Consider the following 24,163-nt stretch of genomic DNA (forward strand, 5'->3'; position numbering starts at 1 on the left):
AACACAAAGACCATAATACCAAAGCCGCATTTAAGTTAAGATAAACCAAGCGAATAATTTAAATTACATTGCTTTTACAGTGTATCGCTACAACAGCGATTGTGCAAGACTCAGATAAACTTGTTAACTTATTGTGTGAAATAATTCCTATTAACCGAACGGCAATAGCAATAGGGATCATTCAATTAATTAGATACCGCGGCCCTACCCTGCCTCTTGTTACCGTCAATATTTTAAGATAAAGAGACGGTATAGATGTTTTACGCTCCATTAAAAAGCGGCTAATGGTTAAGAAAATAATAACGCCAATAAATCGTAGAGATGATAATTATCTACACAGTTACAAGGGCGTATCGCTAAAGCTGAGCGGCGCGTGCGCACCTCTACGCCTTTCCTCGGAGCGAGTCTAGCCGAAGTCAGCCGAACTTAGATTTATGTATCACTTTTTGCTGTCCGTAGCTTTGGCCGTCGGCTATTTGTATTTTATGAGCTGTTCCGATACTTAGAAACGACTCAAAATAATACGCGGGTACAATTTTTTCAATAAATTAAACTGCAATTGAGAACTAAATAAATTTTATAATATTGTGATTTTTCCTGTTTCAATGTAGGCCGCACGTAAAAATCTTATATTTACGTACTTATTTACATTTATTTTAAGATAAAAAGCGTGTTAAATTGCAAATGTCCGGTAGGAGAGTGTATCTGTACGCGAGATCGATGTGATACACGTCATTATCATTACACGGTCAGTTACAGAACCAGTTGCTTACACATATTTATAGAATTAGATGCTATCGATTCAAATTGGTCGAATTATTGTATAGTTCGCGCTCAATCCGGTCTCGGTAATTATATGAAGCAAGATACTGTACGCTACCGCATCTTTAAGTTCGACCGCTGCTTTTGTATAAGCGAGATAGCATGCTGCACGGCAGAGCGGCGTCTTTTTCTCACAACCGAAATTAACGATAGATAATTGAGTGGTGTGGTGATGGCAGGTATCCCAGCTGAAATTACAGACTCGATTCATACGTAGATTTCTAAACGTTTCGTTATATTTCTGTAAGTTAGTACTCGGCTTTAGATCGTAAAACTGTGCATTTAAAGCGAAATGGGTAGTTACAGTGAGGATATGATCGAGTTGCAAATGAAATGAGTTTGCATCAGTTGTTGAGTGATGAGCTATATAATACTAAAAGGAGATTAAGAGATGAGTGAAACATTTATTTTGTGCTGATGTTTGGATTTAGAGCTTTTGAATGCTGTATATTTGCCAGCAAAGATAGAGTTTATCCCCCTAAAAGATTTATTTTCCTAAAAGACAGGTCGTTGTAATATTTTTGAGATCTACACAGATGAATACATTAAAATCGAAAATACATTTTTGTTCATATTGTTTTTCTTAGTGACCACTATAATGGTGTTATCGACATTTTTCAATACTATCACAAAACAATTTAATCTTCGTAAACTGGAAAGAGATCATTACAAACCGTTGAAAACAATTTTTGTTGTCACTCAGTGTCCTGATCGAAAATGATATCAGAATTAAATAATGAAAGAGTTCTACATATATTTAAATGTGAATTAAGCGCATAGAAAGTAAAAATGTAAAGGATGGTTATTATTTTCTAAATCAGTGAGTGGAACCAGCTACATGAACCGCACTGCGCAGGGTACACGGTGCATGCACATATTATTAAATAAGTCAGATTTTTTATTTGGCATCAGAAATAAAATACTTTTTTAAAGCTAGACTTTTAAGTTACAGTTTTTGAACGTTAGATCTAGTATCTTAGTTAGCACAAATTGCAAGAATTTACCTTCAAAATATTAAAATTAACTCTCTTAATATTTTCTTTCATTTAGCCGTTATTGTTCCACTGCAGGGCACACCCTTAGATTAAACACTCTTTTGCTTTTTCCATCATTTTTTTTTATTCTGCTCATTTTATTCTCGGCATCTCATTCTCAGCTTACTTTTGTTAATTATTTTTTTATATCGTGGCCGGACTTAGTTTATTTTAGAAGAAACTTGTAAGGGAAAGCAAGTCTAAAACTTCGATTTCTAGGATTAAATCACTGCGATATAGATCTACGAATAGGAAAGGAGAATCAACCAACACAATCACTAAAAGCATCAAAAAGTACAATTGCATTGTGCGAACATCAATCATATCGCCATTCACAAACCTCATCAGAACTGACCGTGGCTCCCATCAGACTTTGATAGCATATCTCAGACAATAACTTTCGAAGCGAACCCTACATTACCGGCACATTTTGCCGCCAACGAAAGTTCATATTCAATTTGCATCTCTATTCTGGCGAAATTCACATCTTTCTTCACGATTTTCTTCAGCGGCGAACCGCGTAACCGCTAACGATTGTCGGATGCAAGTAAAAACCGGTGCTAACGACCCAGCAGTGCTCACGGTGGTTGCGCCTAGTAAATATCTTGTAAACAAAACTACAAAAAGCCCGAAGTGAAACGGTATGGTTTTTTCCTAGAAATTTATTGCGAATTCAGTTTCATTTATTTATTGCGGAGCAATTAGATGAAATTGCTTGTAATGAACCGATTAAGTTTCTAACTTTTATGGTTGCAAATTTAATGAAAATGTACTGGCGTTTATGTTACTTATACTGATATTACAAACTGTTTTGTTACCTGTATTGCAGATTTTTAGATCAATTTCAGATCTCATTCGTACTAAGTGGTACCTACTACCTAGTGAATAAACTTACACAAAATATCTCATAAAATATAATATTCACAAACAACGATACAACTATGCACTAAGCATCTAATGGTGAGCCATCAATCCGATATTATTTTACACAATCCATAGCTCAATACAGTCTTAAATTAACAAAAGCCTTTAACATTCTTAAACACTAATAACATAAATTAATTAAACACCTGTTAAATTAACATAAACGGCCAGAAATCTTTGAGACTGAAAGTTTGCAGTACTATGTTTAATTACGTAAATATTCAGCCGGTGTGCAAAGCGAAGCTTATGATTAATGTTCGGATTGTTACGTAGAAAATTTGCGTATGTATTTACTGTATACAAGACAAATAGAGGTAGATTTTAAAGCATAAAAGGTTTTCTTCAAATTAATCTAATTCCCCACGAAACGGTTTAAGTAACTAAGTAATTGAATTATTAACTGAAATCGACTAATATTCACATTACGACAAAATTGTGCTTTGAAATACTAAATTGTAAGACAAAATGTTTGGTTTCAATAGCTAATTTAGAACAAACTTTATGGATACGCGCATAAACTGTATGAGCTCATATAAGTAAAGCGGCAGAATATCTAGGACTCGGTAATAATATTAGAAGGGTTTCATATGTCAGCTGTTTTATATTAACAAACCCATAAAATAATATCTCTGTCCCCAACGCCATACTTCCTTGTTCTAAATACCTTCGGCTTAACTGTGACAGCGTAAATAATACTGTCACAGTTCAGATCGGTTTACTCTCTTAAATCAACATAAAACCTCTTTACGAGCAGATCAATTAAACATTTATTGACCATAGAGTGCCACGTTAAAGTTTTATATCTTAACCCTGATATAATTTCAGCGTTTACTCTTCATGTTCTCTTACCTTTCGCCGAGCCAGCTGAGACTGTTGCCATTGTAATAAAGTTGAATTAGTTGCCAACAATTGATTGGTTATGATCGAAATTCGGTACTTCCCTTGATTCGTTTGAAACAATCGTTTAAGAAAGTGTGTCGCGGATTGTTTGTAAAATAGTTAATTATTTTAAATGTGTTTTGAAATGGAAATGTTGATTGCTTTTAGCTTTTCACTTGGGTTTTGAGGAAACGTTTCTTAATGCGTGGTAATTGACGTGGTACAAGTAACCTGTCAGAACGTATTTTAAAGCTGCGAGGCGGTGATGGCCGGTGTCGCTTTGTGACTTGTCTATAAAGAATTCATCTTTAAGCAATGCTGACAGACAACTTGGGAAAGTGATTTACCTTCACTTGTTTTTCTATAATGATTTCATAAGTCGTGTACGTGAATAACAGGTGCCCAGATGGCGAGTGTCAGTTTATTAAATCTTCGACTCACATTATAAATATCTTTTAGGTTTCAGTTTACTTTTGTCTCTTAAAAGTCTATTAATTAGATTAAAAATAATTGACTGTGGAATTCATTTATTTATTAAAGATAATTTTTAATAAGCATTTAAGTCATATGGAAAAAGGTGCAGAGACTCAGGACAAGCATGAATTAATAAAGTCTTCAATTCATCCTAAACCAAACCAGAACAGTAAAAATAAATAAACAAAATCTCTTAAAAAAGCCTTTGAATCACAAAACCAGGCTCACAGCTTCAATAACTTTTTAAAACATCTTTGTACAGTCGTAACTAAGTTCATTATGAGAAAGTCTGTAACAATGCAGGCACAATGCGAGTCTCGTTCCGGACGGCGTCAATGAGATAGGACACTTGAATGGAGGCCGACTTTACTTTTTAATAGCTTCGACTATTAAACCGTCTTCAGAATCTGAAGCTGGTGACAGGCCTACTCGAGATTCTCACCTTCTCACAGGCCGTGTGTGTGTGTAGGGAGTCTCTGTGTGTGGTTTTTGAAGGATAATTTGCATTTGAAAATGGTAAAAGCTTGATTTTTTTTTTCGACTGCATAAGTTTCTGAATGTTTTGTTGTGAAGTTGTAACGACGATGGAGGAGTTGTCTTAGTTAAGTATAAAGTACCTTATAAGGATTTGTAACACTTTTCGTGAAGTGGTTTTATTTTATCGCGTATTTATTTGCTTATTTTTTCAATTCATCTTTTTCTCTTGGCTTTGAGCGATACGGATACGGGCTCGTTTCATCCTTTGGAATGCATACCTTATTCTTTATATTTTTTAATAATATTTTCTTCATTTTTTGAAGACGTCAATCAAATATCCAAGCATGATCAAAGTCCTGGTCAACGTCATTCCAACAGTATATGTTACAAAGCGGAGGCACAGTATTGTTGATTGAATCACAGTGAGAGTCCTATTCAAATATCGCCATTGTTTCTATCATGTTTAAAAATGGAACGTCCTTTCAACTTGTCGCTGTCATGGGAACGAAACGTCACCTGTCATCTTGACATAATAAATTTCGTCATAAAATATGAATTAAATGATTGTACACTTTCACGTAAATGAAAATATTTGTTGAGCGTTAAATCAATGTCAGACAGGCAAAAGTAATAGTTTTGAGAATCAAAGAGTGTACGTTTTTTTGTTTAAAGGCATTTGTCTTGCTGTTGAATATTATGAACTACGCACGTCTCGAATAGCCAAACATTAACACAAATTAGAGTTTAACGTTAAAGTTAATGACGAAACATTTTTTTCATTGTATGCGAGTTGAGTTTGGTTAAACAGTCATTTGTTTTTGTTAGCAAACGTTTTGAAAGGAAATAATTAAGACGAGCCGAGTGTGCTTTGCACTTGCAATAACTATCTGTGAACTTTGACTCGAACTAAATCATGCAAAGTAATGAAATTGTATGTGCACTGTCTGGTAAGAATTATTAGAATTCTAATTTCAAATACCTATACCATATTCAAAAGAGCTTTTAAGATAATGTTCCTTTGTGTTTGAAATAAAAACTCTTTAGCTAGAAATGCAATAGAAACACTTCGCTATTAGTTAAGGTAGCGTAATTAAATCGCTATTTACTTGCCTACAATTCGTTTGAATTACCCATTTGCCATTCTAGTCGTAACGGTCACAAGTGTATTATGCGGTCTTCTATTAATGTTGGTATAATCTTCTGCTTTATTAGTCCATATCCGCCCACCGCCGGTAATAGCCCTCTGCTTATTTGGATCACAGCTAGCCATAAAACATAGTGCTGTGTCGGCTAGACAGCATGGTTCTTGCGAGTTAAGCTATTGATACATGTGCGTTTAAGAAATAATGTTGAAAAATTCTAACAAATGCTACAATATACACGTAAAATGGAATAAGAAATGATTGTAAGGTGTTCTTTTAAATAAATAATGCGTCTGTAATGGGCTGGCAGAGTAGAAGCATAACTTTGACTCGTAAAAAAAGGTGTTGTTGATATGGTTAAAATATGCTAATAAAAGTACACGTAGTACAAGACTTCGGAAATCGGTACAAAAACTATGCGTTTGCAGTTCAGTTTTCAAAATGAGATAATACTCTGCAGGACTACACTGTATTTATTTCTACTTTATGGCAATAGTTAAATGTCCAGCTGTCATCGGCAATGTGTCGGCTGTCGGCGGGTCGTGCGCACGCGCTCGCGATAACGCCGCGCACGCGCACTGGAGGCGCGCGGCCGGCGTGCGGCGCGGTGCGTGCGGGCCCGTGGGAAACTCATTATACCTCCTAATGCCACCAATACTACTGATTCAATCATTTCTACTAGAGCACTAGGAAATGGTCTAGTGTTTAGGAATTGAGGTAGGAATTGTATTGTATTGTTGTTTCTAATCCTACTCTTTTTAGGGATCTGTACCTAAAGGGTAAAATAGAACATTATTACTGAGGCACTGCTAACAGTCTGTCCGTCGCCAAGCTATATCTCGCGAACCTTCATCTCGCGAATCTTCTTCTTGTGGCTTCTTTAACAAAATGAACAAAAATAAATAAATATCGCATCGCATCGATAAATCGCAAACATTTAACTACCCTTGCCGTTCGTATTCAAATGAGTTCAACGTTACGCTTACGACAACAGCTTAATGAACTTTACTTCGTTCACTTGCGGACCCGCAGCGCGTGCCAGCTTTGTTTATCCATGGCGTAAGGTTTTTTAACTAAATATAGACATGTTGAATGAGATACCGACGTTCACCTTATCTACACAAACGCAGGACGCCCGCTGTAAACACAGACTTCTGTGAAACCATCGCACGATGAAAGGGCATTCGTTTTCATGTGTTTGTAAACGATGCAGCAACTCTAGCTAACTCATTGTGACCGACTTCCGAACTTAGAGACGAAACATTATCTATTATAAGTTTACGTTGAGCGTAAACAGATGTTACCGTTTCCGCGTGCTTGGTTTTTTAGGCGCTTTGTAAGGTTTCCGCTATGTTTACAGAGCCTAATATGCTCCTACTTGAATATGTAAACAAAAATGTGGAACAATGGTCTTTTTGTACAATCGAAAAGACTTCGAACGAATTCATTAGCAGCTATTCATTTAGATCTATGTAGATGTACCGATTCTACATAATCGAATACTTGGTAACAACTTACGACACTAATCGAATAGCCCGTTTATCATAATAAACGACATCGCAATAGCCGATTAACATTACTGGTATAAAATAAAGCAATAAATACGCAAGGAGCGAAACATCTCTGTCTGCGCTGTTTTTGTTTAAGATAAACCTTTGTTTGGCTACCGTCTCGTCTGCGGCGACGGTTTCATCTGAGATAGGACACGCTCGACGACTTCCACCATTTTGGAAATACAAACAGCGTATTTCGTCAATTGTTTCTTTGTTTTCAATGTTTAGATTATTTATGGCAGTAAGCAGTTTAACAAAAAGAATCTTTTCTTTGGTAGAATTTGTAAGATTGTCTTAGTATTGTACATCGTACTAATTAGATTCATGATTGTATGGCAACAGCAACATACACGAAATACAAGCTCCATAAAGTTCTCGAATTGATCTCAAATTGCAAGTTTATGCATTTGCTCATACGGTTTTCTCTTGCTGCAGTTTAATGACACACAATTTATAAAACAAGCCTTGCAACGGAAGTATTAAAGATTAATTTAAATGTGAATTACAGGAAGAACTTATAAATGTAGAAATAAGAAGGTAATTGCTATGTTTTTGTTGGTAATGCTATTTAAAATCTCGTTATATTGATATCGTCGATGTTACGTTAGCATTAGTTTAATTACCTTTTACAGGCCAGAAATTGATATTTGTTGCTCATAAATGTGCTGTAAAAACAGTATGTGGTGTTACAAACTGTTAAATATTAATTTTAAATTAAGTGCTAAATAGTGTGGGAGGCTTTTATCGTGTGTGGGATGCGACTGGTCCTTTCAATTGCACAGAGCTTTATTGCGAGAAAACTTGATTTGTGATACACGAACGATTTTGGCCTGTAATGGAGTCGTGTCGAAAGATACAAACTGAAAATTGATGTGTTGACAGACGGGCGCGTTAACTTTCGAACATTTTAAACAGTGTCGTGATTTAGCTTTGTTCTCAAGCGACCACATGTTATGATCGATCATATAGATATTATGGTGACCCGATTGGCTGTGTGACAAGTTTCGCTTTGTCGTTTATTGATATCTTTATACGAGCGGCTGCGCATCTAAGATCAGACGTGATAAACGAGATTGGAAACGTTTTTTAAATAGGCCTACTACCTTTTGCATTAGTCTTGTTGCGGTCGTGGAAGAGAGACGCCACATTACGTCATGTAGGGCACTGTCACACTTCCATTGCAATAGAAGATACCACAAGTATGTTTTGGCCTTTTGTGGCGTGAAAATCCTGCAATTAACTTGGATCAATACTTTCCGATTGTCTTTTGTCTAAGTTGGCATTACTATTAAAATATTTAAGTAATAAATCTTGTGAGTGGCACAGACATTTTCTCTAAAGGTTTATTGCTTCATTTTAATTATCTGTATTTTAAATACTTGTGAGGTTAAAGCCTTTTTACTGTTATTGTTGTTGTTATACGACCTCAGTAGGCTCGTTACTTTTACAAGTGTAGTTTAGTGTCAGCGCATGTGATTATTTGCCTGTAAAAGTTTATTACCTAAGCTAGCTATCTGAGCATGTTTAGGTTGAGAATACTATAGGATTACCATTAAGAGTTTATTTTAATCATAAAAACTTTTCTAGGCAAATAACTACATGCGCTTTGGCGATAGTTAAGTCATTATTTATCTAGTTTTGTACGATCTGGTGAAGCAGTTAAACCTTGTTTTCAAAGCTAACTGTTATTCTATTTGAAAAACTTCCGTTTGGCGTTATATTAAAGCTATTTGTTTATGATCGTTTTTATACAAGTTTATTTACTTCTGAAATTATGTTTATTGAAAAGATTTTTATAGTATGATTGAGCTTTATCAATGCGTCGTTTAAAAGCAACTTCTGAGTGGTTACGTAAAGTTTAGATTATATACTCATTACAATATTATAAAGAGAATGACGTATGCATATATACAGCATGAGAACTTTGTTACAACATGCTCTGCACGTAGCTTAAATAAAATGTACGTGTTCATTATCCGCCGTAGCGCGTAGCACTTTCATTGGACGCGAAATAGACCGTATTTCATATAATATTGCTATTATCATTATTATTTGAGTTAGTCACTGAACTTTCTCTCGTCTGTGTACTTAATAACGGCGTAGACTTGATCTCCTCTCTGACTCATCTCTGTTATGTTGAAGCTAGAATTTGAATACACGTTGTTTCATTATTGTCATTTTTTAATCTTTTATTAAATTTATTTGGGGTTTTGTCTCAATGGATACGTCGACCCGACATAAAAAGAAAAAATAGTATACTTATACAGGTATTAGGTATTAGGGAAAATGCTTTAGCCACGAAACAATTCTAATATTTTCCATCCTACGTCTCTATTTATAAATATTTACAAGAAAAGCTTTGGTCCGCAATTTCTTTACGCTCAGTACGAAAAAAAGGTATCAAAATATATTCAAGGGTGTTAGGTGCGTGCGTCACTAACTCTGTGACGTCAGAAGCTAATCTCTAATCGCAGTTCCGCTCACAAAGGTTATGTTATTCCGTTACCAAAGGCTGTAATAATGGTTTTCGTTGTATTTCTTTCACACCGAAAGAGTTAATACGTATGCTGCTTAATTCTGCCTTTTATGAGCCTTACTTTTCTTTTATGTAAATTTAGTGGTTATATACTACTGTATGGGTGAACTGCTTGCTATTAAACAGTAAAAAAAATGTTTTTGAAATTATTATTCTTATTTCATTGCAGTCAGAGGTTTGGAAGGAAACGTAAAAGGGTCTTTGCCAAGCTGTGGGATGTTACACCGGCCAATTAAAAAAAAGTATATTAATTATAATTGAAATATTAGCTAGATTTATGCCCTGTTTCACCAATGCCAAATAAGTTCCCGTTAAATTATTTGACAGATTTTTTCATACAAAGAATGACATTTTATTCCATTTATATGCCAGATCAGATAGCGGCTAATCAGTGATTGTGAAACAGGCGCTTAGAAAATTATAACTTGGACGAACTTAATTTAATTTATGCACTAAATGACACAATGATGACAGTGTTTTGTTTCTTCAACTCACAAATAACCTGTCATCCAGACTAAAAAAAATAAAAATGTTTTACTTTTTTAATTAACATTACGGCCATCGTTCGCTATACGTGCTTGTCACACCTTTCGCGTTATTTGACTTTTGATTCGTTGCGTTGTTTGTTTACTAATCTAGTCTGAAACAGACTTATATCCATAAAAAAAAAACATTTTTTAAACTCATTGGTTCCCGTGTGAAGATACACAATTTCTTTCCACTTCGAATTTCGAAACTGTTACAGTTAGATGAAAGCTCTTCTACGAGTGCTTATCATAATCTAGCAATTGAATGCGAATGTTTGATCTTCGGCGATTTATAACTTCACTAACACACGAATGGATTCAAATCAGATCCGTATGGAAACTGTTCTGAATCAGCATATTGAGGTACTTCTCGTGTTATAGTATTGTGTTTTTGCATTTCGAAATAAGGGTCTCATCTGGTGTACGATGTTCTGGCGTCGGTTGGAATAGATGGAGGAGTTTTCGAGAATTAATTTGGTGTGGAAATATTGGTGTTTATTTTCATATTTGTAACGTCCAATTATCTATATTTAGGATGGGTTAGAGAGTGAGAAAAATGTTTACGTTTTGGTCGCAGTTAGTTTGTTACTTATTTTAAAGCTTATTCTCTTTGTTGCCCTAGTATTTCACGTTTTTCTTGTATCTATTTACTGCCAGTCGATATTGATATATTTTTTTTCCCAACGTCTGCTTTAATTTTGTTGAATTCGTGAAATATTATACTTACATAGGCCGTTGTTTATTGCATTCGAATATCAGATTACTTTCCGTCAACAAATGAACTGTCAGCTTTGACGGTAATTATCTTTTGCGCAAATATTCCACTAAACTGCTTAGTATCATTCAACTGCTACTTTACCATATCATCGAACCTGTTCGAAAACATCTGTGCTTTGTTGACACTGATCATCTGGTCGAGCGGCCATATGTCACGGGCTCTGAAGAAAAAAAACAAAAACACGGTGCGGAAGTGGCGGCTCGCGCATGCGCGGCTGCGCGGCTCATTTTCCCGGCGCGGGCGGAGGGTGGCAGCATCGACTTAAGCAAGGGTACCGGCCCGCGCGCGCCAGTCAGCTGACGAACCTCGTCGCGCACGCACGCCCATCTCCACGCTAAATCGCGCCGGTTACAGTGACCGCACTATCGTGTGATAAAACCACCTCGTGTTTTCAACAACAATGGCAACTTACGCACAGTTCAAACATGTCGAGCTCTACAAAATCGGGCACGGAAAGAACAGGTAAGAATATTTTTTTTCAGTTCTTGCAAGGATGCTGCGGCTGAAACATTTTCAGCTTTATCTTTGTTCGAAAGGCCAGGGTTGGAGAATTAATTAATTTGCTAGAACATGGATAAACAAGTGATACCTTTATTTTTTCAAATGTTTTTCTGTCATAAAACTAGCATCTTTTTAGTCATCGGTGACATTTGCCCCAATGGTTTCCTTCGTCACAGATTTAATTTATTTCCTTAATGTCTTTGTATTATACAATGGTTTCTGATAGCAATTTCGTATATGGGTTCACGACACATGTTACTTGCCGGGTATAATAATTTTCTGAATCCTGGAACTTTGCCCGACAATGCTCGTAGCACGCCCCTGTTATCGTAATCTAAAGGCTTTTGATGTACTCTTTCCCAATCAATAAATATATACATATATAATACATATTTTAATAACTGTAATATTTGTAATAAATTCCGCTAATGACTGAAAGCTGGTAAAAAAATTAATTTAAATAAAAATCATTATTTTATAAATGATATTTTACAATACGCTTTAAAAGCTATTTTAAATAGCTGTTAATATGGTTATTACTTTAACCGTTTATCTTTGTTAGACATCGGAAAATGTGATTTTCACGTCAGTGCGTTGAACCCAGCACGCGGTGTAATGCGGACGTCGCTACCACTCCGATAACATAACTTACTACTTTTTTTAACTTAACACGGATTTTTTAAATTATAATGTTGAAAAAGTTACGTCAAATATTTTTCAATGATCACTTTTCAAATTATTTGGAAGTATTATAATTAAATAATTTTATCCTAGAACATTATAATAAATATTAAAAAAAAAGAATTATTCTATTAAACGAAATAGAAGAAAAAACTTAGTAAGCTTAGACGTTCTCATTAACTAAGTATTTGATTAATTCAATTTCACTTAGCTGAGTACATGACGCCAAATTAAAACAACAAATGTACTCGATAAATGTATTTCTATGACAGTCACCATTACGTTGCGGAGCGCAAACTGTCCCAGGTTGGGTCACAACATGCTATCGATTGAACAACAGTTAAGTACCTCTAGAATCGCTCCAAAACTGTGGGTACGATACATTTCTCACGTTACCCAGTGTTTTATGATTCCATAACAGTTAATATGATATAAAATCTTATGTAGAATGTAACATGCCAGCTAGGAAGCGCACACCATAACACGCAACTTTTACAATGCGTGCCTAATCATTTCACCTAGATTTTTTTAATGGATACCGTCTGGTCGTTACGTCCAAGGCTGTAGATTTATTCGGGCTAGTTTATTTGAAAGCCTGACGAAAGTGTTTTGCAAAAAAAAAATACAAAAATCCGTCCTTAAAAACTGTTCGCTGTTTTGTTCTATTGCGTGTAGCAGTCGTAAGACATTATTGTCAAATTGTACGGAAATATGTGAATACCAACTTATGTAGGTAATCGTTATTTAATTTTTCTCATTCCTTAATAAATTTATTTTCCTTTCTTAAAGTTAACTAAAACTTTACAGGTGCTAGAACTGTAATAACGGTACAATTTCCTCTAGCACGATATCAAAGAAATTCTTACTCGAGAGTGTTAACGAAATACCTTTTTAATTGTGTTAATAACAAGCCTTTCGCCTTCCGCAGCAATCACGATGCGCGTAACGGACTTGTAAATTAATTTACAACTCTCTTGTTTATTTTATTCTCGTAACGGTAACAGAGTGGCTCTCATCCCTCACGAATGTTCAGCTGTACGTACCATCACGTCTTGAAGTAATAATTCTACCGTTGTTGAAAAGAGATGCCGCTCTATACTGTGTAGAGCGCTGTCACGCTCACACAACTGCATGATATTACTATAAGACGTGGCAGTAGGCTCCCTGTTCCAGCGCATCGCTCCTATCAGTACAACCGTTAGTGCTTATTGATTACTTTATCGAATCGTGCTTAATATAAACGCGCTTCTCATGCGCTCCAGATCAATTCTCAACCCTTGAACAAGATTTATGAGCTAAAGATTTAATGGAGATGCATTCATTCAGATAAACCACTTCGATGGCTTCTTGAAGGATTTCGCGACATCAATCGTGGAAGCTTATGTAGAGGAACAAAAAAAGGTTTTCCTTTTTATAAGGCTAGTCCAAGAATACTAGCATAAAATGATTCAGCAGTAAAAAGACTCTTTCATTTTATGCCATAAGTCTTTTACATTCGTTTTAGTCTACGTCGATAAAATATTCTTACGTAAATGCCTCGCTATACAAATTGAACTAGACAAGAATTCCTGAATACAGTTATATGGTGTAATGTAGGCAAAGGCTACGGGGTGGCCGGGCGGCGGTCGCGTGCCGTCGACGGCCATTAGCATATCCATAGGAAGTGTGTGATTACTCGCGACGGACAGACAAACGCACCGCCAGCGCCGGCCCTTGGTCAGCGTACCCTGTATTTTAGACCAGGAGGCCTTGCACTACGTTGTCAAGTAGTATTATTGCAGATGAGGAAAAGAGACACCGCTCTATATCGTGTAGAGCGCTGTTACGCTCCCACAGCTGTGGTAAGCCATCAGGGTCTACCGAACGCGCACGATGATTGCCGATTGCTGCCGACTGCTGGCGACTGCTTGTGGGGGTTGTTCCGACCTTGGCTAACCCCATAAATATTGTTATTTGGATTAACCTCGTTTGAATTTACGTCTGATAAATGTAGGAGAATTATACGACGGATTACTTCTACCCTTGGTACAGATTTTTTTTATTGCGGTTGTATTTCGTGTTGCTAGTTACGTGATACGTCAACATTATCTGCTACATACTCGTAGTTTATTTTAGTAATCCATACAAAATATGAAGTACGTAGCGTTTATGTTCAACATAATTTCATATGCTTAAATCTCAAGTATCACAATTCATACATTCTGAAATGTCTCAACTTTGTACCCACAATAATTGCAATATAAATTTCAATGTTAATACCAATAAATAAAATTATGATTTTATATTCCTAAACATAGCAACAAGGAAGGATAAAGTTACGAAACCGTTCACAAATGGCTGTCTGTTACACAATTTATCCTTAACAAATGACTCCGTAGTTAGCCTTTAAAAATGTTAGTCTAGGAATTCATAAATTACCAGTGTATTTATAGCGTTAGGTACAATCAACCACACTTCACTCGTAGAAATGGATTGCAAAATTGAGTCTTAACACTTTGGAATAAAGACGTGAGTTTGTACAGAAGTGTCACGTTCATTTGCGGTGGAGTGTAAAGCTAATGGCGACACTTATTTATTGAGTGTAGTATCGGTATGTGTCGTTAATCAAACCGCGAGGGGTGGAATGTGCCTGACATGTGGTTGTAGTTAGCGTTCCACCTTCCGAGAACTACGAGGAAAGGCTATTTAAGACTTCAACTAGTTAGCTACACCTCTTGGTGTGGACAACATGTTTGACCTAAGCATACTCTAGTATCTAAAGGTGGATTATGAAATAGTTAAAATAAAAAAGAATTCCGGCTAATGAAAGGAAGAGACTGTAAAAATATTCAATTTTGACATTGCGCTCGCTGTGTGTTAAACAAATTTTAAATATAATCCTGATTCGTCTGCAAATACCTCTATACCATTTCTTGCGAATACCTATGTTTTATTATAAAACTAATTAAACAAAAAAAAATGACAATATTATGATAGATGTTGGATTTCTAGAACTGGGAATCGCAAATTCGCTACAACGAAAGCATGGTAAACAATGTTTGTTCCTTGTAATACGAAAACCAAGATAAATTGTAGCGCCTCGCTGCAATCACTATATTTTATTCCATATAATTTATAACAAGCGATCTGATTATTTTATACGAGGGTCCATAAATTAAAGCAGGGATTTAGCATAATTATCGCGAAGTAGGACCAGTGATTATACTAATTACGGTATGTAAAGTAAAACAATAATTTCACTCCTACATAGTAATTTGAACAAGACATGTACACATAGATGTGTCTCGCAGATAACTGCACTACATTTTTTTAATATCGTCAACGCGACCGATGGCTGTGTTTAAACACCGATGTAATCGCAGCAAAAACTCGATTGAGATGTGCGACCGCATTAAATCGATAATCGATGTATCGATAAAAACTAACATCGATTCCTTGACGAGTGGAGCTCGGTCGCTGCATGTCAAGCTCTTGCGATCCGCGTTCGTAAACTAATGATGTTTTAATAAGGGCAGGCCGTACATGCTGTTACAACAATGTAATGAATAAGTTCTTTGGTGAAGGCGATGCTTGGCCTACTATTATAATTTAAATGGACTTGTTAGCCTACTAAAAGTGATATATCGTTTGCTTTACAAAGGTTTTAATCTAGTCTGACCTTTTTGTTCACACTAGATATTTTTGATATCGTGCCTGAAAATACGAAAAAAGATGTTCTAAAATAAGTAGAAAAAAACAAGCTTGCATTGTGTATGGTCGTGGCGGATACCGTTGCGTGCAAAACCAAATTTATTCGATATGTCGTGTAAATTTCACATTGCCTGTCTCGCGGATATTACATAATAATCTGGTATTATATAATACGTGCCTTGTAAACTTTTGCTAATGTCAAAAATGATGGACGACCTTACGGATTGGTGACAAACCTTCGAGGTACTAGTGAAACGGAAATTGGAAAAACATTACAATGTCGATTTTGTTATTTGATACGTAAAGTTTATTTTTATTTGACTCTTTTGCTGGTTGTTAAGACTTGCTCGCGTTTGTACATACGTTTCGGCCCGTAATGGGATCGCGTAAACAGACGGAAACATAACTTTTTGCAGTTTCGTTGCCGTTTCAGAGTTGTCAGCGTGATATCGTCTGACATGACTTGCGCAAGCCGCAATGCGCCTAGCTCAAGCACTCATCTTTATATTCGTTGTAAATAAAAAGTATTAAGAATCCACCTCTTTACCACTGTAATCTTGTGTACAGACAAGTTTTGAAAAATTGAAACGAAGTAAATATGAGGTGGTTCGTTTTACATGTTCGAGGTTTCAAACAAATTTAAGTCAGATCATAGAAATAATACTGTAACCTAAACGCAATGTTTATTGCTGGTCTGTAAGTAAGTGAACACATTCTAATCTTCCGTTTAAACATTACTACATGTTGAAACTTACAAGTACAACCTCATTTGTCGTTATAAAATATCCTTCTATACGTTCCGAGCTTCCTGGCTTTTCCTCTGAAATTGTTCTCGTCCATTTGCAAAGATAAATATACTCAGTACGTTCGTACCGAGCCTTTGAGAAGTATAAACTAAACACTAGTATTATTTTATTACCTTGTTTCGTACTATTTTCTCTTTAAGACAGCTTAAAGTATAAACGATGGTTCAAATGCGGCAGTTCTTTGGCAGGTATTTGCGGTACTGTAACTTTTACTAAGTGTCATAAATTATCAGTTTTGCTGTCGGTTATTACAAGTTCTACTTAGTTTATGAGCGCCTTGTACCGTGCGTTAGTATTTTTGAGTATCATTAAATTTCTCTGCAACCCTCCTTGCGTCTAGGAGATTGGTCATTGAAGGTACTTTCAAAGTTTCGTCATTGTCGACACATTAGAGGCGTGGGACTGTTGCGTCGTTTACATTAAAACATTCACTTCAAATGTTGGTAATAGGAGCCAGCCATCAATCACACGAGGTACACAAAGGCCCTTTTAAATTTGCCCATAAAGTGTAAGCTCGCTCTAAGCTTTCTGACCATTACGTGTAGGGAAATTATCTTCGATGGCAGACCACTTGCACCGCTTAGCGCCGTGAATGCAATTTCAGTATTTACCATTTAGTATATGAAATATTCTGTAGTAAAACCCCAGCTTAGACGCTGATTCATGTAAACAGCTCCAGATAAGTACGCAGCAAATTTTCAATGATTTTCTACTAAAGTATTTAATAGAAATAACGCGGTCGGGTTTGAAGGCTTAGACTAATACTCATTATAGTTTTATTAGACAGTAAATAAATATTTATAAGTCTTGTTAATATTCCGTTCAGATATATTAATACACGTTATGCAGCTGCGCTTTAATAGACCTGCGGCGCTCCTCTATAAAATCCTTAACAGTAATGAATAAGATTTTCTTTAATATAAAACAAGACCATTTACATACATCAGGTGTTAAAAGCTGCGATAGTACTCGTTTACTTGTACTTTTTTATTATCTAGAATGGCAAGATTAACTGGACAGAAACCTCGGAAGGAACTTTAATGGACGCGGGCGACTGACCACAGATGTGTAAAAACGTTAATGTTTTTGCTATGAATACTGGTATCGAAGATGTTACTTTTCTTATTTAGTCAATGTTGACTTGTCAAGTGAATATCGAAATTCCTATGATACCGTCATCGATATCAAAAGGAAATAGGTGTTTTCTTATTTACATTATTTTAAATTTAATATGGAATCGCTAACCCATGACTGGGTGGCATGGTCATCATTGCCTAAATCCTATATATATGGAAAGGTTGCCTTGCAGTGGGATAGTTAGAGGCTGGTGTTGTAGTGTCACTACATGAAATTTTCTTTTTAAGAACGAGTGAACATCTGCGTACAAAATATATATTTTTCCCTCATTTTTTGCTTCTTGAATTAATGTGGGTTTTATTGTGGATTTTAAACAATCTCAAGCGATTTTCATGCTTAAGGAACAACAAGAACTAAGTAACAGTTAAAAAAATTAGACATGAAAATGACACTTATGAAGAATATCTTCTTCGTAGGTTTTTTTTATTATTTATTTGATCTATTCGTTATGAAAAGTCTTACATTAAAGATTAATCACCATAAACGCCTTGATTCTTCCTCTTGCACTAAAATTCTCCAATTTGCAGTCAATGTTACCATTAATAGAATAATAGTCGCTAGTAAATTAGAAATAGATCGTATCGCAAGCTAATGTGTATACTGATACTGTAAATGTCAGTTACTCCTAAATCTATTTTGTTGAAATTTGATACGGAAATAGATTAGAGAACGGAGATAGAGTTATATCGTGAAAATTTAAGTTTTGTCAAAGGCAGCTTCCTACAAAACACTTTCGAGACAGTAAAAATATTTTAATTTTTATCTACATCCAAAAGAATTGTATTTACAGTAATGTCAATAGTAAGTAACATAAATATTTTCTCATTAGCAAAAGGGTTATCTCTAAACAATTTTTCTTTCATGAATCTGACTACCACAGCCACTTTATAATAATTAATAATAATTTAAATGAATATTTATATTAATTAGTGTTTAATTAGCGTAAATTACTCATTCGTTTGTGGTTAGCTGTGAGCGTGTGTGATAAAAACTGCTGCGCATTAGAATTTCAAATTAATTGCCGGAGTCTAAGTGTGCGAGTGATTGATGTAGACCCTTACATGTTGCTATCGTAATGGCAGATATAATATGAGCTTTTAATTATAACCTTAAAACTAAATCGATTGCGAAAGTTGAATACTTGTAGCCTTATAGAAACAAAATGATTTGTTCAAATTGGGCTACGAGGAAGCATTGTTAGGTCGGTTACTATGCACAGCACCCCGATTCATGTTTAGGACCGTAAGGTTAAAAACGAAAAATTACAAATAATAGCAAATTGTCAAAAGAGCAGAATGTCAAAAGCGTAGAACGTCAAAAATCCTGTAAGCTGTCTTACTAAGTTCTTCCGGCTTCAGTAAAGTACGTGATTGCACAAAAAGCTATCATTTATCACGTTCGCACTCAGAAAATTGTAATGTTGTGCTTTGATTACACGTAATCACAAAATAAAGAGTCTGTCGCCCGACAGCGGAGACTGCGCGGGCGCCTCGATCGCGATGACGGGCCAAGCGCATCGCGCGATCCGTTATGCGCTCGCTTCGCTTTTTTTATCGCGTCGCGATTATCGCCGGCCCGTTACACCGGCGCACGCGCACAATTTGTGCACTCGCTTGCTGGAAATCACTGGAATCCATCCAAGATTAATTACCCCCATCCATTGTGATTATGAACTTGTAATTACACGGACGACGCTATCTTTCCACACCGTGTTTACCGTGTCGTATGCAAATCTCTTATTAATTATTTAATTGCGGTTTCGTTAATAGAATATGTATTACCGACGGGGAAATGTTTTTACTAACATGGTTTATGTCTGTAGCCGTTACATTGTTATTAAATACTTTGCGTTCTTTACGTTACCGATGTTTAACATGTTAATTATACGCTGCATAAAAATATTGACATTCATCTTTGACCCTAGTTCATGAAGGCCTTTTCAATAACCATTTAAAGAGCCTATTTGAATAATTCTCCAATCATACGGGAAAGCTGTAGTATTAATATTACGTTAACTTTTATCTTTTGTCCGGGGCTTGTCAACTGGAGTTTCATGTTCTTCTGAGCAGACAACGGCGTCTTTGATTAGATAATGTAATTCAGACAGCGTACCTTCATGCATTTCAAATGTTTTTATCTGTTTCCCACATAAAATAAATTGCGATTTAGTGTTGCCCATGGATTCCTACTTTCTAATAGCAAAAAGATGATCATGGAACCGGTCAGGTCTCGGCGACTGGTAATGAGGAACTTTTGATTGATATTACGTAGGCCTGCGAACTGTTAGGGCGCTGTTCATTAAACACATTTCCGAGAAAATAGATAGCCGTCATTTGTTTATATGTCATCGTTAATCAATAACTTTGTAGGCAGGCGAGAAGTGCGCGAGTGTCGTAGCTTGCATAGGCGTGAGGAATTTACGGACGATGTGCCGATTTTACCAGTCTGGTGGCTTTACTATTTAGCGCCTGAAAATGCTTGGGCATTTCCTTCAGACTGTGCTTTATGACACATAACATTTTTTAAATACTTTCGGATACGATATCTTGGATTTCTCGTACTTGCATCGTCCGTGAGTGAACGTAGGCAGGTTCTGAATAGAGTCCTTGTATGCTGCCTCAGCCCCTTTTTAATACCATTCAAGTGTTCCTTTATATTAATGTCAATTAACAATACACAGATACACAATAAACCGGATTAGATCGCGATATTTAGCTCACTCGAACATTCTTGAAAAGTTTGAAACATTGAAAGGCAACGTTAAATAAGGCGAAAGCTAAAACCAGTTCGTGTTGAATGTAGCGTTTTCAGTTTAATGAGCCATTGTGAGCTAAATGTTACAAATCGTTGGACATCAGACGGAATGTCGCCTTTTATCTTAGGGAAATGGGAGTTCGCGCTTGCTGCGGACTGATAGCGGACCAATTACTATTGTTGCTTTATCATTTCCATTGTGCGGTCCAGGCGGACATCTGGCGTATCGTTATAGCCTAGTATTTGGTTTAGGTACAGATAGCGGTAGCTTCGACAAACCCTGGTATTTCCCTATTTCTCGAGCTAGATTAGAATGCTCACGTGATTGTCGTTACTGCTCTATTGTTTAAGGTGAATTAATGTAATTTGTATTAGACATGTATAAAACTAGTCCGATCTTAATTAGTTTTAGTTTCTCCAATGACAGTGTTAATGAAAAGTCCACCGGTACTTGTATTCGCTGGGTAATCAATTTCGCATTCTCCGCGTGTGGCTCCGAACAATAGATAAAGTGTTTGATAATAATAGCAAAATAAAAGTCCACAACGAATAGTAAAAGCGTGAAATGACCGCCATTTTATTCCGCTCACAAAGCATTTCAATTTGTTGCATATTTACTTTCAATAATACAGTTGCGCCGGCGCAATTATCCGCTATGATTTAGATGTTATCACACGTCATTGTTGTCACTGCGCTGTCTTGATTGTAGATCTCGGAATAGTCTATCTAGCGACTGTGAAATGCTTTTAAATTTAAAAGCGTTTGCCTATTTTGCCCGTAGAACTAATATGTAATGTAAAATATGTAAAATACTGTATGCAAAAAAGTTTAAATAGTTGTTTTGCCTTGATGTACTCTCGCGTACATTATGATTTCTGATAATATTGATATAACATTCTACATTCAGTTACAAATTCTTTAATCTTGATTATAACAAATAGTTGATGCTATATAATATAGATATCACATTAATCATGTTTGAAGTAAAGAAAGTGCGGTATTTACATTATGATAAATGATTTACTACGTAAGACGAATGACAGCCAATACATTTTTATCGAACGCCCAATCAGAGTCTTCGTTGAGATTTATGTGGGACAATAAAGATGTAGAGATATAAAATATCAAAGGGCTTGGTGGTAACAGTGCAGTGGGCCCAATGGCCGATGCTGATGATTTAATGCCGACGACGATGATTAAATTCTAAAGTGCACTTCACACTGGATTATCGCAGCTGTTCGGTTTATGAAGCACGAAGCGATTCGAAAAGAGAATCGATTTGTGTTGAAACAATCGAATTGAGAATCGTTGTGAGTTGGCCTTATCGATTACGCTTTTAAAACTGATTCGGATTTCAAATCGCGGTTCTGATTTATTTTTTCTTTTATAGAAGAAGTGTGACATATCCAGGTATGCAAGCTTTCTAAGGAGATCTTTATAATTTAAAACTAGTTTATTTATTATACAAGCGAGATTTATTACATCCACGTGTAATTGAATGAGTAGGTTAAAATGATGACAAGGATTAAACTTTCGAATAAGGTTGGTTAAGCTTTTGATCTATCACGGGCAGATTTGCATCTCAAGGCAATTACCGATAAACTGTCTTGTAAATTTGAAATTTTCGAGAAGTATTTCTCGTATAAGTTAAATAATAATGCTCTATAAAAGAAGGTATTATAACTTTTTACGATTTCTTTTAATCAAAATATGTAATGCTATAAGAATGAACATGTAGCCGGTACACCTTTAAGTCAACTGACTTAAAGGTAAAGATTGTTAAAACTAATACGTTTTAACAATATTAACGTCAACGGTCGCCATGCGCTATTGACACGTGCCTAGTTGTATTGTCAAGAAAATAAACATTCTACCAGTTGAAGTTCTTGACAAACTAGTCGACGATGCGAAAGCGTCAACACACGTTAAAATATTTCCAAAAAAAGCGTAGAAATATCAGCGAAAGTGTTTTGAAGACGAGCCGTGTAAATGGGACTTAACGGGACGGGCGTGCGCATGCGACGTCGACGTCTAAATTTACAGGTGCGCCCGCGCACGAAAACTATGATCTACATCCAGATAGGGTTTATTACAGTGCACGCATCTGTCACGTACATCAGCAACAGTTAGATTGATGCACTCGCTAAAGGTACATAAACACGACCAAATGAGATGTTATTATTTTTTTTGTACGACTCGCGGTAATGCAGTGTGAAATGAAAGTTAGATAAAACACCGGTTGATGTGAAACTTAGATTTACTAGATAGGCAGAAGGCCAGTTAAACAGCTACTACATACAGCTACCGAGGTATGACGTCACAAATTGTTACAACTTTAACGAGAGTTTGTTTCCTTGTTTCAGCGTGTTATTTAAATAATTTACGCCAAGCTTCGAGTTTACAATTAACACGTTAAATCTTTACAAACAGTTTAGTTTGTTAAAGTTTAAATGAGTAGGAGGTTAATTGTGAATTCGAGTCGATTCATCATTTGCTCTTACTTTAATAATGACACCGAAATGTCCACGGGGTATGACTATAAATCTTGTGCGAACAATGCTTCAGGAGACATATTAACAGATCATTTAGATGATAAATATTTAGAATTAAAAGCTCTGGACGTTTAAGAATGAGATCTTAAAGATTCAGATCTAAGGCGAGATGAAAGCTGGACTGCCCGCTGCCCACTTACTTTCATAATATTTTGAAACAGCGGACATTTAGGAGTCATTATCTACATCTACAGTTACCTGTGACACACAAATGTTCTTTTTATTATCTGAACAAAGAATTCGTTTATCGTTAGTCACAACTTACTCACAGTTCTACGAAAACCCGAACAATATCATATAGGAAGTCTGGCAATTGTTAAATTGATGATGATTAAACAATTTGGTTTTAAACTCGATGTTTTTGTACAAACGTCTCCGCGTAATGTCGCGCTATAATTATTTGATCGTATTGACTCACTCGAGATTCATGGGGTTATTTTACAATTATATCCTATTGTTATTGTTCCTATACTTCCTTGTTTTTAAATGATTACAGGCAATTACACAAAGTACTACCTTCATTTGGTTTAATTGGAATGGCCACCTTAGATTACAAATTGTACTCATGAGGATAAGAAAAGCAATTTATCTAGCATCATTATTAAACTTAATTAATCCTTAACGTCTAGCTTTCACTTTTATCTTGTACATCTCTGAGAAACCTATAATTTCATTTAAATTGTCAGTCTCGCTAATACAGGATGATTCGTTATTAATATATGAAATTACTTTAGTAATAGCTACACGAACACATGTTCACTAATCTATACTTATGTTAGTTCAATAGCTTCTTAGTCACAGTCCGCGGCTCCTGTAACGGATATGACAGCATGCGTGCAATCTATTTCAGCTACTCAATCGAATTTCTCCATACCGTTAAAGTCTTTATACACCTA

General features: G+C 35.8%; 1 protein-coding gene across 13 annotated transcripts in view; it reads left to right on the forward strand.

Annotated features, from left to right (window-relative positions):
* The window catches only part of LOC113499691 (microtubule-associated protein Jupiter), a 120,434-nt gene that overhangs the window by 46,733 nt on the left and 49,538 nt on the right, over positions 1 to 24,163 (forward strand). The window contains exon 1 of one of the 13 annotated variants that reach the window (XM_026880255.1): positions 11,321 to 11,608. The exons of 10 other annotated variants lie outside the window; for them this stretch is intronic. In XM_026880255.1, coding sequence (XP_026736056.1) covers positions 11,547 to 11,608 — 62 coding nt within the window. In that variant the 5' untranslated portion in view covers positions 11,321 to 11,546. Of the gene's footprint in view, positions 1 to 11,320; positions 11,609 to 24,163 lie in introns of those variants that run through there. 2 more of the 13 variants (XM_026880257.1, XM_026880249.1) reach the window with 2 other exon arrangements.

The sequence above is a fragment of the Trichoplusia ni genome, chromosome 12 (genome assembly GCF_003590095.1).
Source record: "Trichoplusia ni isolate ovarian cell line Hi5 chromosome 12, tn1, whole genome shotgun sequence".
Lineage (NCBI taxonomy): Eukaryota > Metazoa > Arthropoda > Insecta > Lepidoptera > Noctuidae > Trichoplusia > Trichoplusia ni.